This window comes from Bombina bombina, chromosome 4 (assembly GCF_027579735.1).
Source record: "Bombina bombina isolate aBomBom1 chromosome 4, aBomBom1.pri, whole genome shotgun sequence".
NCBI classification, from domain to species: domain Eukaryota; kingdom Metazoa; phylum Chordata; class Amphibia; order Anura; family Bombinatoridae; genus Bombina; species Bombina bombina.
Genome location: NC_069502.1, coordinates 73,006,998 through 73,023,458, shown reverse-complemented (window position 1 = coordinate 73,023,458; position 16,461 = coordinate 73,006,998). Strand labels below are relative to the sequence as shown.

The 16,461-nt window shown below is 39.0% G+C and overlaps 1 protein-coding gene across 1 annotated transcript in view; it reads right to left on the bottom strand.

The window, feature by feature from the left end:
• Positions 1-16,461, bottom strand: part of CHRNA2 (cholinergic receptor nicotinic alpha 2 subunit) — a 140,997-nt gene that overhangs the window by 59,373 nt on the left and 65,163 nt on the right. The window contains exon 4 of the mRNA XM_053711065.1: positions 726-835. Coding sequence (XP_053567040.1) covers positions 726-835 — 110 coding nt within the window. The remainder of the gene's footprint in view (positions 1-725; positions 836-16,461) is intronic.

Below are 16,461 nucleotides of genomic sequence, written 5' to 3'. Positions count from 1 at the left end.
AGGGAAGAGGAGGGACAGGAGGGCTAAGTATGTTGTGGTGGTGAGGCAAGTGAGGAAATAAGCAAGCTGTGGCAGAGGAGGAGATAAGCAAGTTGTGGTGGAGGAGATATACGAGGTGTGCGAGGAGGAGGAGATAAGCGAGGTGTGGAGAAGGAGGAGCTAAGGGAGGTGTGGAGGAGGAGATAAGTGAGCTGGGGAAGAGGAGGAGATAAGCGAGGCGTAGAGGAGCAGATAAGCAAGGTGGGGAGGAGGAGGAGTTAAGAGAGGTGTGGAGAAGGAGATAAGTGAGCTGGGAGGAGATAAGCGATGTGGGGAGGAGGAGGAGGAGGAGATAAGTGATCTGGTGAGGGGGAGGAATAATAAGTGATCTGGGAAAGAGAAGAAGAGCTAAGTAGGTTGAGAAGGGAAGAGTAGAAATGGGGAAGCGGGGAGTGCTAAGGTGCTAACAATGGTGAAGCCTGCAGAGGGAGCGTAAGAAAGCTGATTTGATGGGGAGTGGAAACAAGTTTATGAGAGAACCTATGCCAGTAGGCTAGCCCACCCTGCGCATCAGTGCCATATCAATGATTAATTCATTATTTTATATTGGGTTCTGTCATTCTCAGCCCAGCATTGACCAGTTATAGCTCAGTACTGCTCATGCATAAAGTCAATGTCAGCAGGCTTTCAAGCAAGGGCTCAGCAAGATTTAGCCTTAACCTTTAAAAACAGCGTGAGGCACTCACTTATTGTATAGGACAATGTCAGGGATCCAAATCATTTCTGAAGGAACTCGTATTGAGGTAACATTATCATAGTCTGCTGGGTTCCAGCGTAGTTTGTAATCATTCCATTCCTGAAAGATAAATTCAAACTGTAGTTATTTCTCCAATGTTTGATAGCAAAGAAGTAATACAGTTCTTGTTGCATATGGTACAAAGTAAGAGTTAACTGTAACATCTGTGTTTTCTTATAATGATGATCTTTATCAGTGAGGAGCAAAAACTGGGAGCCTGTAACAGCAAAACAGACCAAGTCACCAGTGCACATCTGCTGCTAATTCAGAGGCATTACATACATTTGTTTGATGACATATACGGAATTAGCACATGTTAAAACAATAACTTTATTAACATCTGTTGATAACAAATTATACATGGTTACAGGGAATGTTACATTCCTAAGACTACATTCTATACATTAAAATAATTACATTAATAAGCTTAAACAAAAGGACTTTCCTGCCTCTGAGCACAATCAGTATTAGAGGTAGACAAATTGACCTTCAGGTACAAAGGCTGTCAAGCTCACAATCTAAAGGAGAAAAAAAAAATGACACAGCAGGCAAGTCTGAAAGGGGAGAGATGACAGAAGACTTTGTGATGAAGTGGTCGGAGGATGTGTGATTACTGTAGCAAGATTAGAATACAAAGCAGTTTTGTGAGAGGAAGTAAGGTGCAATCAGGTGAAGTGTGACAGTTACACCTGATTGCAATTAAAGTAGCAGTTATATAATTGGCTAAAGAGTAGGGCAGAGGTGGTGGGCAGGTACTTAAAAACCCATTCGCACTTTTAATCATTTAAGTAAGTAGATTTACCTTGTAAGATATTCATGACAGCAGGATATATGTTTAACCCTTACAGTGTGCAGATTATAAGATATCAGAAGGTCTAACTTTGAGGCTTGTGCAGCCTCTTTCGTAACGAATATTCGGGGAAATTAGTTTCCCCAAATATTAGATGGCTGAACTATTCTGTATTTGTTTTGTTTTAATCTAAACAAATACTGATTATTCGTAGGACATTTACATTTGGTTTCATTAAATGAATATAAAGCTTCCTAAACTACAGGTGCAAAAGTTCACTTGTAGCTTTATACTTACATTAGCGCACTGGAGAGCTGCAATAACCTTAACAGAACCCCGGCCGCTCTAATAGGAGGCTTAGTGCTGCGGCTCCCAGGGCTTGCACTAAATGTAGCCACCAATGAGTAAGCACTACCCAGGGTGCTGAACCAAAATGGGCCAGCTCCTAAGCTTTTTCAAATAAAGATACCAAGAGAACAAAGAAAAAATGATAATAGGAGTCAGTTAGAAAGTTGCTTAAAATTGCACGCTCTATCTGAATCGTGAAAGAATATTTTGGGTTTCAAATCCCTTTAAATATAAAAAAAAATATTTAAAGGTTTTTAGTTCATATATTATTAGTTGTGTCTTTAATAGTCATACATATATATGCTACCCTTAAGGCTCCTAAAATATTGATATTCGTCCCTCATGTGTTAGGAAGTTGGCGCCACTGCTTTACACACACAACGGTAGATACTGTGCGGATATGGAAAGAGCTTCCTGCTGTAATGTCATAAACACATTTTAATATGGAATGTAATTGGGTTGTGTATAATTTAGGATTAACTGAGCAAACACTATTAGAATTTGGACAGATTATGTCATGATACAATTCTTCATTTCTATGCTTATATCTGAGCGAGAGATGCTCAATCAGCCTAGCACACAACACCAAAATGAATTTATATTACATCATTGTCTTAGAGCCCCGGGGGTAAGAAATGAGCTCTGGGATTCCAGTACACTGATGCATATGTTACACTGACATTCACTGTACTGATGGCTTTGTGTAGTATAGTCAGAAACTCATTTCAAACTGGAAAAAAGAAATATGACAATAACTACTCATATTATGTGAACATGACCCCATACAGTGAATATAAATGGTGCTACTAGGTGTTTTATATCAAGACAGATATTTCATGGTTACCTTCCTGTAAAGCACATATCCAGTGGCGTATTTAGGTTTTGTGCTGCCCTAGGCCCTTAAAATTCTGCTGCCCCCCCCCCCCCTAAGTTTTAGGCTGTTTTTCGGCCATAATATTTTTTGGTCATGGTGTAATTTGAATATATATATATATATATTATTTTTTTATATATATATATATTTTTATATATATATATATATATATATATATATACAGGTATACCTCACTTTACAGTGCTTCACTTTACAGCGATTCGCTAATACAGCTCTTTGGAGAGCTGAAGTTCAACCTCCAAGGATTTTGAAATAGTGCTGTAATCATCGTGAGTTTGCGAGAAAAGTAACTGGCACTATTTTGTTATGCGCAGTTCACTCTGTTTACAGCATTACAGTTAAAACGGTGTCTCAGTGTTAAAGTCTGGCAAATTTTACTACAGTAATTGTCACTATTTTACAGGTACAGTATTTATTAAAAACTAATAGAATACTGTGCTGTGCTAGTGTTAAACTAAAATTAGCCCTATTGCTATATGCTAGTTTTCAAGTTTTTAAACACACTGGCAAGTGAAAAGAAAGTTAAAAATGCCTTGTTTCACTTTAAGGCGGTTTTCACTTTACAGCGGGGCTCTGGCCCCTAACCCGCTGTATGAGTGGGGTATACCTGTATATATATTTATATATATATATATATATATATATATAAACACACAACCCCTCTCCCTCACACACACCACACACAGCCCCTTTCCCCCCCACATACACACAGCCCCTTTCCCCCCCCCACACACACACAGCCACTCTCCCCCCCACACACAGCCACTCTCCTTCACACACAGCCAACATCAGCACAGCATAGATTAGAATTGCAATTACTTAAAGTGTTATTAACGCAGCATCAATAAATTATTGGTTTATCATTAATATGTGCATTTTCAAGATTGTAAATTTATGTTGACAATAAAAAAATGTTTAATACATTTATGAAACATTTTGTGGCTTTTGTGGAATTTCTGAACTTGATAATAATGTGTTTGAAATACACATGAACAATAAATATGTATATAAAGCCCCAGCTCACACGCACACGTGACACACCACATTCGATGAGCACGCACCCGAAAACAGGAGCAATAAAGCATAACATTTGTCAAAAAGATTCAGCCCACACACTCTATTTTAGTTTGTATATTGTATAAAACCCTTGAGAGCCAATAGTAACACATTTAACGGCTCTGAAGTTATGTACCCCATAGCAGAGGTAAATATATAAATAATATTTGGATTGATTTTTAAATAAAGTTTGAGCTAATGAATAAAGTTTATAGCAAGATATGCATTAGATTTCTGTTCTGGTACTGAATTGATTACTATAATTTCAAATGAAATACCAATGACATATGTTTTTTTTTTTTACTATTTTATGACAGTCCATATCAATATCCAAAAGCATGTAGTTTTATTGCTTCTTTTTCCATGCTGTATAAAGCATTAGTGATTAGTCAACTGATCTCTAACATAGCACTTTTGAGAGGCCTTCTATTCTATATCATATGACATTGCTTTTCAAATCTTCCCTATAATATATTTGGCTTATTTTAGTCTTTTGATCCTTATTTGCAAAAATCCCACACCTCCCCCAAAACTCTGCCTGCAAACCGCTCTTCATCTCCCACTCACCCCCACTAACTGGCCACCCTAATGGAATTACATTTTCAGCTGTAATGTTTTAAAACAGTTTCATGCTATTGCTATGTTTATATAGCAAACCATACTATTCTGCACATGAATAACATTCAATGATATTCAATTCAACAGTGGTTTCAGTGAGGGGGGGGGGGGGGGGACTGGACTCTTTCCCTGCCAGCTCTCTCCATGGTACGTTCCTCATTACTGGATGGATTTCTAAACTTTTATTAAATCTTTCAGAGTGTGCAGGGCCAAACGGTGTTGATGTCATCAGTAACAGCTGCTTCGGCACAGCTCGGCCCTGCACACTCTGAAAGATTTTATAAAAGTTTAAAGACCCAGTAATGAGGAATGTTGTACCATGAAGAGAGCAGGCAGGGAAGGAGGCCAGCTGAGTCAACAGTTTGTCAAGTACCGGTCGGAGGTCCACACTGCCACTGCACATTGGAATCTTATCTGTCACAGTCACGCATCCAGCCGGCTTCAGTACCTGGCCCATTTACATCAATGACTGCTACCAGCAATGAGCAAAGTGTTTAAGACCTGTCACTGTCACAGGCTGTCAGCGCATTCTCAGACACTTGATAGCGCGGCTCACTGCAGACTCGTCTCAGGCATTTCCTCTCTGTTCTTCTGCTCACAGCCCTGCGGTAAAAACATCAGAAAGGGCTGTAAGCAGAAGAACAGAGAGGAAATGCCTGAGACGAGTCTGCAGTGAGCCGCGCTATCAAGTGTCTGAGAATGCGCTGACAGCCTGACAGTGACACTAGTAGTGTAACATACTCAGTCTCACCTCCGTTGCCGCCGTGAACGCCCGCTCAAAGTTAAACATTTTTTTTCCAAAGCAGCATGTCACTGTGGTGTGGACATGTGCTGCCCCCCCCAAGTGTAACACAGTTAAACACACCCCTCCCCTGATGGAGCTTTTCCTCGCATGATCACTAAAGGGCCTCCAGCCTTGGCATACCTTACTTTCCCGTTCCCCATCTCTCTAGTGTTGCACTGCTGCCGGCCTGATATTCTGTGACTACTCAGTCTTACCTCCGTTGCCGCCGTGAACGCCCGTTCAAAGTAAAAATTTTTTTTTTTCAAAGCAGCGTGTCACTGTGGTGTGGACAAGTGCCGCCCCCCAAAATACGCCGCCCTAGGCACTGGCCTTGTTGGCCTCTCCGTTAACACGCCCCTGCTAAAGGGCCTCCAGCCTTGGCATACCTTACTTTCCCGTTCCCCATCTCTCTGGTGTTGCACTGCCACCGGCCTGATTTTCTGTGACTACTCAGTCTCACCTCCGTTGCCACCGTGAATGCCCGCTCAAAGTAAAATCATTTTTTTTTTCAAAGCAGCGTGTCACTGTGGTGTGGACAAGTGCCGCCCCCCAAAATCTGTAGAACTAGGCACCGGCCTTGTTGGCCTCTCCGTTAACACACCCCTGCACATATCACTAGCTCCACTAGAGTCTCTTTAGACAGAACTCTCTGTGAGCCCCATTTATCAAGCTCCGAATGGAGCTTGAGGGCCCGTGTTTCTGGTGAGCCTACAGAAACAGCAGTTATGAAGCAGCGGTCTAAATACTGTTGCTCCATAACCTGTCTGCCTGCTCTGAGAGCGTATTGCTCTCCGCATTCAGCGAGGTCTGTCGGTCCTGATCCACACAGACCTTTAATAAATAGACCTCAAAATCTCTATTACTTTGCATCATTCCACAATGAACTCACACTTAAGACAACTTTCCAATTTACTTTTTTATCAAATTTGCTTTGTTCTCTTGGTATTCTTTGTTGAAAGCTAAACCTAGGTAGGCTCATATGCTAATTTCTAAGACCTTGAAGGCCGTATCTTATCTGAATGCATTTGACAGTTTTTCCACAACTAGATAATGCTAGTTCATGTGTGCCTTATAGATAAACATGTGATAACACCGTTGAGTTACTTATGAGGGGGCACTGATTGGTTAAAATGCAAGTCTGTCAAAAGAACTAAAATAAGTGGGCAGTCTGCAGAGACTTAGATACAAGGTAATCACAGAGATAAAAAGTATATTAATATAATAGTGCTGGTTATGCAAAACTGGGGAATGGGTAATAAAAGGATTAGCCATTTTTTTAAACAATAAAAATTCTTCAGTAGACTGTCCCTTTAAGGCGGCCTAGATTACAAGTGGAGCACAATTGATAGAGCAGGTTGCACTATCCATATCGTGACCTTGTGCTAAGAATAATGCACAAACTGTATTACAAGAGAATCTTAACCCTGCAGACATTTTTTAGCATTCCCTACACAACCTTTCAATAAATAGCACAGGGTGCCCTATTATCACTCATATTACTGGTGAGTACGCTCAGGCGCCACATAATATCGCTGGAATTTAGCTCTCTTGGAGACCTTAAGTAAAGTGTTAAGGCTTGATTATATGCATAACAAAACACATGTATAATACTTTAAATAAAGTACTTCACTTAAATGATAAAGGTAAATAGGATTCTTGTTTATTGAAATATATATATATTTTTTACATAGATTTAAAAGGATTTGGTATATGACAAGGTGTTGAATTGGGAAGGGCACAATGCTTTATAAACTATTAATGGAGGAAAAGTCTTCTTCTTACATTAACTGATGGGAAGAGGATCTCCGAATCTCTCTAACTACAAAAGATAGGAAACAAATTTCTGTCAACACCACTTAGAGCTCTATATCTGTACTAGCAATGGAAAATAATATTAAACTAGTAACTCTGTGGTATCTAACACCACACGGGTTAATCATATTTACCCGCGAGTCTCAGATCGCTGTTGTAAGAATTGCAGGAAGAGAGGCCCTTAATGGCATGTTAATAAGTAGGGAAATTCTGGAACTCTATCGACCAGATCATTACACAATTACTTAACTGCTCAATAACCAAATCCCCTATCACAGGGCTCAAAATTTCCACTAGCCCACTAGCCATTGGCAAGTGAAAATTTAACAGTGACGAGTGAAAGATAGTGAGTGAATGTTGGGCTACCTGCTACAAATATTATGTTAAGATATATAAGAGATGATAATTATAAAAAAAAGGTTTGCTATGACCTCCTATTAATGTCAACACTCTCTGCATTCTCTCAGTTCAACAACATTTTTCTGTCCACCTGTTGTCTTCCCCAGTTGCTAACTGCTATGCACTAATTTTTGTTAATTTATTACTGTATGTAGCATTATTTAATTTATGGTATAAAGCATAAACAATGTTAAGAAATTACTTCACAATAAGGTATTTCTCATCGGCTAAACATATGCAAAGAGGGGGTTTGGTTAGTGGGTGAGATCAAAAGTGATGAGTAACATTTTTGGCTGGCTAGTAGCTTAGGGCTTAACATTTTGAGCCCTGCCTATGATATATTTATTAAATGGCAAAGTTTAGATACTGTGTAGATATCGCCACACATTAATTAAAATATTAGTAAGTTGAGCTAAAATATGAATACACAGGTACTAGAAAAAACAACAGATTGTCCCTATACAACAGTTGTCCCTATACCTATGAACATCATGCATAAGATAGATAAATCGCCACTGATTTGGTTTTTCCGGTAATCAAATTTCATATATAGGGATTTTTACACAAAAGTCTGATGATATTGGGGATCCGCTAGCTGAATAGAGATTCATACAGCAAAACTTGCCAAATGTATGTTTTGTTTTCCATCACCAAACATAACTCCTTGTAAGCCTTCTGCTATTTGACAGTCCTGAACATATTGAATCTTTATACTCTTTTTTTCTCTCTCTTAATATCCTACATTACTATATTCCTTTTATCTTCTTATTACGTCCAATTTTATGAAGGACTATATGATACTACAGTTGGGATTACAAGTTGCATTAGATTGTGCAATAATTTGAATGTATAACAAATCGCAGAAACATGAAATACATGCACAACAATATAATAAAAACACAAACTAATAATAATAATAATAAAAAGGCTTTTTAAGGGCTGTGTCCCCAGACTGCAAAATCTGCAAATGACGCTAACAACATGTTACATTTTTTAAACTCTATCAGATAGTTATTTTGTATGTTGTGATTGATTTCTTATTCATATATAAAATTACTTGAACACCTCTTTCCTATGTATCTTGATAGGAAGCTTCACTTTATATATTTTGGGGTGAATATTATCTTTAGTGTAATTGCAACATAATATGCAATAACTTTTACTAGGAATAGAGGCTACACATTATTTCACATGTAGTTTACTATTATTTTCTGAAGTCTTATCACTGATTAAGCATTTGACACCCCATCCACATATGTTGCCTTTTTTATGTATTTAATTCTAATCTAGTGTTTGTTTTCTTGCACTTTGAAAGACCATTAAATACAGTAGAACTGTATAACCAATAAATGCCTAACAAAGAGACAAAACAACCAGAATAAGAAAATAATTTTCCACCAGGAGACTAGATGACAAGTTGAGTGAAGTTGAGAGACGCTGATTGCTGATACTGAAGGGGCACTGCACATTTTTATTGGTTGGTTTAACAAACCAGTAGGATACAAGTCACTTCTACTGGTTCATCTGAATTTTAAAAACAACCAATTGGATAAATTACTATTCCTATTGGACGATGTGAATTAAATAAGCCAACAGAAATAATTAAAAGCTGTGACAGCTGTACATTACCTGGGAACTCATAAGAAGTTGACACTGAGGGGCCGATTTATCACGGACCAAATGTGCCCCAATGGAACTGTTTCCGCGCGAAGACCGCTGCTCCTCTGAGGTGGCGGTGAGATACGTTCTAGATGATTGACTCCCCCTGCTAGTGGCCGATTGGCCGCGAATGTGCAGGGCGTTGCATTGCACAAGCATTTCACCAGAAATGCTTGTGCAATGATAAATGCCAACAGTGTATGCTGTCGGCATTTATCGATGTCGGGCGGACATGATTCGCTACAGCAAGTTGATAAATCGGCCCCTAAGCCTCAATAACAGGTGTTTGCAATGGGGGGGGGGGGTTATAGTTGTAAGCGGTATTTAGGAAGGTTTTTGCAATAAGGTTTATGTTGGTTTACAGGTTAACAGCGAGAGAAGATTTGTGTTGAGTGTTATGGCAGCTAGGGTGTTAAAAGTATGAGGCTTGCCATGGGATTATGGCAGTTAGGGGCATAGCAGGGGGGATTCTATTGGGGTTATGGAGGTTAGGTTGTTAAATGTTGGGGGTTACTATGGGAGTTTGGTGCTTTCAATGGTTAATGGAGAGTTTTTGGCTTCAGGGTTATGGAGATTTACTGATTCATAGTGCTAAAGGGGCAGCAGTTAGGGGGATAATGTGTTTTTTAATCTCTTGTGCCAGTGCTAGATGTATTTGTGCAAAATGCTTTGCTTATGTTAGTGAAATGCACAGAACATTTAAATAGCTGAGTATAAGTAACATGAAATGCTATGGATTTTTTGATAGTTTCATATTTACTCCAACTGTAATCCTGCCCTTAAAGACATCTCAGGAGCCATAATGCTCTGCTGCCCCTGGATATGGACAGTGATCCAATTAGAAAAGAAATATATATCTAGCTGCCAATCACTACTAATGTCCCTCTACTTCAGGACATTTGTTTAAACCCCAGTTAGAGATGCACATTTGTGCTTTAGACCTTTTTATTATTGCAGTATTAAGTTTTGAGCTCAAATTACTTTCCCTTTAATTCTTGAAGACAATCACACCATGTTTACTTTTAGTTAAGCGGTGCTAATTAATTCCGTTTATTAAAAAACTGGTTGCATTTTAACATCTCTTTAAGGAAACACAAGTGCTGCATATATATGTGTTACACTATAAATAAACCAGCAGCTTTTCATTTTTTATTAATTCTATTATTTCAGGAACACAGACAAAAATATAGATCGTTGAATCTCTCTCTTATCATAACTGTTGAGCTCAGGATTTCTTTACAGTGTCAGCTTCCCACACCCACAGAGTAGGTGAAATCCATAAACTTCATGATATAATTGTGAGGGATCACACTATACAGAGGTGAGTCACAAGGTTTATTATACTGTATATTTATATTTGAATCTGCCTACACCCAGATATGCTAAATCTGTATGTGGCACCCAGTGACAACTTGCTGTGGGTCCAAAGATAATACATATAGTCGTCAAACTAGTAAACTAACAATTCCCTTATATGTATCTTAAGGAAAGTCATATTAAAGGGACATTGAACTCAAAACGTAATCCCCTATAAAATATTGTAATAAATACGGTTTACTCAAGTGCAAACCAAATCTCGTTTTTTCAAGTGCGCTAACCCGACATGAAATATTAATATTATTACTTGTGACATGAAATATTAATATTTCACATTCCAATGTTCTTCAGATAAAAGAATATGCTCTATTTATTCATAAATTCATTATATATATATATATATATATATATACAGTATCCCACAAAAGTGAGTACACCTCTCATTTTTTTCTAAATATTTTATTATATCTTTTCATGTGACAACACTAAAGAAATGACACTTTGCTACAATGTAAAGTAGTGAGCGTACAGCCTGTATAACAGTGTAAATTTGCTGTCCCCTCAAAATAACTCAACACACAGCCATTAATATCTAAACCATTGGCAACAAAAAAGAGTACACTCCTAAGTGAAAATGTCCAAATTGGGCCCAAAGTGTCAATATTTTGTGTGGCCAGCATTATTTTCCAGTACTGCCTTAACCCTCCTGGGCATGGAGTTCACCAGAGCTTCACAGGTTTCCACTAGATTCCTCTTCCACTCTTCCATGATGACATCACGGAGCTGGTGGATGTTAGAAACCTTGCGCTCCCCCACCTTCCATTTGAGGATGCCCCACAGATGCTCAATAGGGTTTAGGTCTGGAGACATGCTTGGCCAGTCCATCACCTTTATCCTCAGCTTCTTTAGCAAGGCAGTGGTCGTCTTGGAGGTGTGTTTGGGGTCGGTATCATGTTCAAATACTGCCCTGCAGCTCAGTCTCTGAAGGGAGGGGATGATGCTCTACTTCAGTATGTCACAGTACATGTTGGCATTCATGGTTCCTTCAATGAACTGTAGCTCCCCAGTGCCGGCAGCACTCATGCATTCCATGACACTCCCACCACCATGCTTAACTGTAGGCAAGACACACTTGTCTTTGTACTCCTTACCTGGTTGCCACCACACACGCTTGACACCATCTGAACCAAATAAGTTTATCTTGGTCTCATCGGACCACAGGGCATGGTTCCAGTAATCCATGTGCTTAGTCTGCTTGTCTTCAGCAAACTGTTTGCGGGCTTTGTTGTGCATCATCTTTAGAAGAGGCTTCCTTCTGGGACGACAGCCATGCAGACCAATTTAATGCAGTGTGCGGTGTATGGTCTGAGCACTGACAGGCTGACCCCCCACCCCTTCAACCTCTGCAGCAATGCTGGCAGCACTCATACGTCTTTTTCCCAAAGACAACCTCTGTATATGACGCTGAGCATGTGCACTTAACTTCTGTGGTCGACCATGGTGAGGCCTGTTCTGAGTGGAACCTGTCCTGTGAAACCGCTGTATGGTCTTGCCCACCGTGCTGCAGCTCAGTTTCAGGATCTTGGCAATCTTCTTATAGCTTAGGCCATCTTTATGTAGAGCAACAATTCTTTTTTCAGATCTTCAGAGTTCTTTGACATGAGGTGCCATGTTGAACTTCCAGTGACCAGTATGAGAGAGTGTGAGAGCGATAACACCAAATTTAACACACCTGCTCCCCATTCACACCTGAGACCTTGTAACACTAACGAGTCACATGACATTTGAGAGATGTGCGTTTATATGTGTAAATATGTCTGTAAATACATATATACACATATGAATACATAAATATTTATGTACACACATATAAACACATATACAGTACAGGCAGTCCCCGGGTTACGTACAAGATAGGGACTTTAGGTTTGTTCTTAAGTTGAATTTGTATGTAAGTTGGAACAGGCACTTTTTTTAGGTGAAACTCTAGCCAAACATTTTTGTTTTGTTTTGGATAGCATAGGATAAAGTTTGTTTTGCTATCTGTGCCCCTGTTCAGAAAATTTCACATCACTTTCTGTCCTTGTGACAATTGGATTTTCAGTATTTTGGATTATCCTGGAAAGAAGGATTGTCGATAAAGCTCTATTTTCTCTGTATGTAAGTACGAGTTGTACTTAAGTTGGATGTCTGTAACCCGAGGACTGCCTGTATATACCTACGTCATATCTTTGAGCCCTTCTAACTTTTTAATGCAATATTTTTTTTAAAATACTTTTCATCAGACAGTGTTATTATGAGTGTAACTGTACTGTAAAATGTATATTTGATGTTTTTTCCCTCGTATTAGTCAAGCGTAACAATTAACCAGAGCTCTGAAGTTGCGATATCCTGATGCGCGTTAAATTTAATTGCGCTCAAGTGAACACATTTACTTTCAAATAGTAATATGCGTGCTACTTCTGATGCATGAAAAAAGTGCGGCAAAATACCCCATATTGTTTGCACATAACAGTTACCGCACCACTTGTAATCTAGCCATATATTGTATGACATTCAGAAAAAATTACACCAAACAGATAAAAATGCTACTGCGTAGCTAAGGTTAAAAAAAATAATAATAATCACTTTTACACTAATAAAGATTAGTGAAATCAGTACCCTTACAAAAACACATGCTCACTATACACATGCTCACTATACATATAATTCCCTTCTTCAAATCCTTTAACCCCTAAAGGGACAGTCAACACCAGATAATCCCTTTATTACCCATTCCCCAGTTTTGCATAACCAACACAGTTATATTAATATATGTTTTACCTCTGTGATTACCTTACATCTAAGCCTCTGCAGACTGCCCCCTTATCTCAGTTCTTTTGACAGACTTGCATTTTAGCCAATCAGTGCTCGCTCCAGGGTAACTTCACGTGCATGAGCTCAATGTTATCTATATGAAACACATGAACTAATATCCTCTAGTGGTCAAAATGCATTCAGATTAGAGGCAGTCTTTAAAGTCTAACGCCTAGATTTAGAATTCTGCGTTAGCCGTCCAAACCAGCGTTAAGGGGTCCTAACGCTGGTTTTTACAGTCCGCTGGTATTTAGAGTCAGTCAGGAAAGGGTCTAACGCTCACTTTTCAGCTGCGACTTTTCCATACCGCAGATCCCCCTACGCCAATTGCGTATCCTATCTTTTCAATGGGATCTTTCTAACGCCGGTATTTAGAGTCTTGGCTGAAGTGAGCGTTAGAAATCTAACGACAAGACTCCAGCCGCAGAGAAAAGCAAGGAGTTAAGAGCTTTCTGGGCTAACGCCGGTTCATAAAGCTCTTAACTAATGTGCTCTAAAGTACACTAACACTCATAAACTACCTATGTACCCCTAAACCAAGGTCCCCCCACATAGCCGCCAATCTATTAATTTTTTTAACCCCTAATCTGCCGACCGCACACCGCCACCACCTACATTATCCCTATGTACCCCTAATCTGCTGCCCCTAACATCGCCAACCCCTACATAATATTTATTAACCCCTAATCTGCCCCCCCCAACGTTGCCGCTACCTACCTACAATTATTAACCCCTAATCTGCCGACCGGACCTCACCGCTACTCTCATAAATGTATTAACCCCTAAAGCTAAGTCTAACCCTAACCCTAACACCCCCCTAAATTAAATATAATTTAAATCTAACGAAATAAAATAAATCTTATTAAATAAATTATTCCTATTTAAAGCTAAATACTTACCTGTAAAATAAACCCTAATATAGCTACAATATAACTAATAATTATATTGTAGCTATTTTAGGATTAATATTTATTTTACAGGCAACTTTGTATTTATTTTAACCAGGTACAATAGCTATTAAATAGTTAAGAACTATTTAATAGTTACCTAGTTAAAATAATTACAAAATTACCTGTAAAATAAATCCTAACCTAAGTTACAATTAAACCTAACACTACACTATCAATACATTTAATAAACTATCTACAATTATCTACAATTAAATACACTAAACTAAATTACAAAAACAAACAAACACTAAATTACAAAAAATAAAAAAAGATTACAAGAATTTTAAACTAATTACACCTACTCTAAGCCCCCTAAAAAAATAACAAAGCCCCCCCCCCAAAAAAATGCCCTACCCTATTCTAAAATAAAAATTGTAAAGCTCTTTTACCTTACCAGACCTTAAAAGGGCCTTTTGCGGGGCATGCCCCAAAGAATTCTGCTCTTTTGTGTGTAAAAAAAACCATACAATACCCCCCCCAACATTACAACCCACCACCCACATACCCCTAATCTAACCCAAACCCCCCTTAAATAAACCTAACACTAAGCCCCTGAAGATCTCCCTACCTTGTCTTCACCACGCCGGTTATCACCGATCCGTCCAGAAGAGGGTCCGAAGCCAATCAGATTCAAGTTCAATTCGATTGGCTGATTGGATCAACCAATCAGATTGAGCTTGCATTCTATTGGTTGATCAGAACAGCCAATAGAATGCAAGCTCAATCTGATTGGCTGATTGGACCAGCCAATCGGATTGAACTTGAATCTGATTGGCTGATTCAATCAGCCAATCAGATTTTTCCTACCTTAATTCCGATTGGCTGATAGAATCCTATCAGCCAATCGGAATTCGAGGGACGCCATCTTGGATGACGTCCCTTAAAGGAACCTTCATTCGTCGTTAGTCCGTCAGTGAAGAAGGATGGCTCCGCGTCGGCTGCTTGAAGATGGTCCCGCTCCATGCCAGATGGAAGAAGATAGAAGATGCCGCCTGGATGAAGATGTCTGCCGGTCCGGATGTCCTCTTCTGCCCGGATAGGATGAAGACTTTGGACCCTCTGGAGGAGCTCTTCTTGCCGGATAGGATGAAGACTTTGGACCCTCTTCTGGATGGATCGGTGATACCCGGCGTGGTGAAGACAAGGTAGGGAGATCTTCAGGGGCTTAGTGTTAGGTTTATTTAAGGGGGGTTTGGGTTAGATTAGGGGTATGTGGGTGGTGGGTTGTAATGTTGGGGGGGGTATTGTATGTTTTTTTTTACAGGCAAAAGAGCAGAATTCTTTGGGGCATGCCCCGAAAAAGGCCCTTTTAAGGGCTGGTAAGGTAAAAGAGCTTTACAATTTTTATTTTAAAATAGGGTAGGGCATTTTTTTTGGGGTGGGGGGCTTTGTTATTTTTTTAGGGGGCTTAGAGTAGGTGTAATTAGTTTAAAATTCTTGTAATCTTTTTTTATTTTTTGTAATTCAGTGGGTTTTTTTTTTTGTAATTTAGTTTAGTTGATATAATTGTAGATAATTGTAGATAGTTTAGTTAATTTATTTATTGATAGTGTAGTGTTAGGTTTAATTGTAACTTAGGTTAGGATTTATTTTACAGGTAATTTTGTAATTATTTTAACTAGGTAGCTATTAATTAGTCAATAACTATTTAATAGCTATTGTACCTGGTTAAATTAAATACAAAGTTGCATGTAAAATAAATATTAATCCTAAAATAGCTACAATATAATTATTAGTTATATTTTAGCTATATTAGGGTTTATTTTACAGGTAAGTATTTAGCTTTAAATAGGAATAATTTATTTAATAAGATTTACTTTATTTCGTTAGATTTAAATTATATTTAACTTAGGGGGGTGTTAGTGTTAGGGTTAGACTTAGCTTTAGGGGTTAATACATTTATTAGATTAGCGGTGAGGTCCGGTCAGCAGATTAGGGGTTAATAATTGTAGGTAGGTGGCGGCGACGTGGGGGGGGGCAGATTAGGGGTTAATAAATATAATATAGGGGTCGGCGGTGTTAGGGGCAGCAGATTAGGGGTACATAGGGATAACGTAGGTTGCGGCGGTGTACGGAGCGGCAGATTAGGGGTTAAAAATAATATGCAGGGGTCAGCGATAGCGGGGGCGGCAGATTAGGGGTTAATACATGTAAGGTTAGGGGTGTTTAGACTCGGGGTTCATGTTAGGGTGTTAGGTGCAG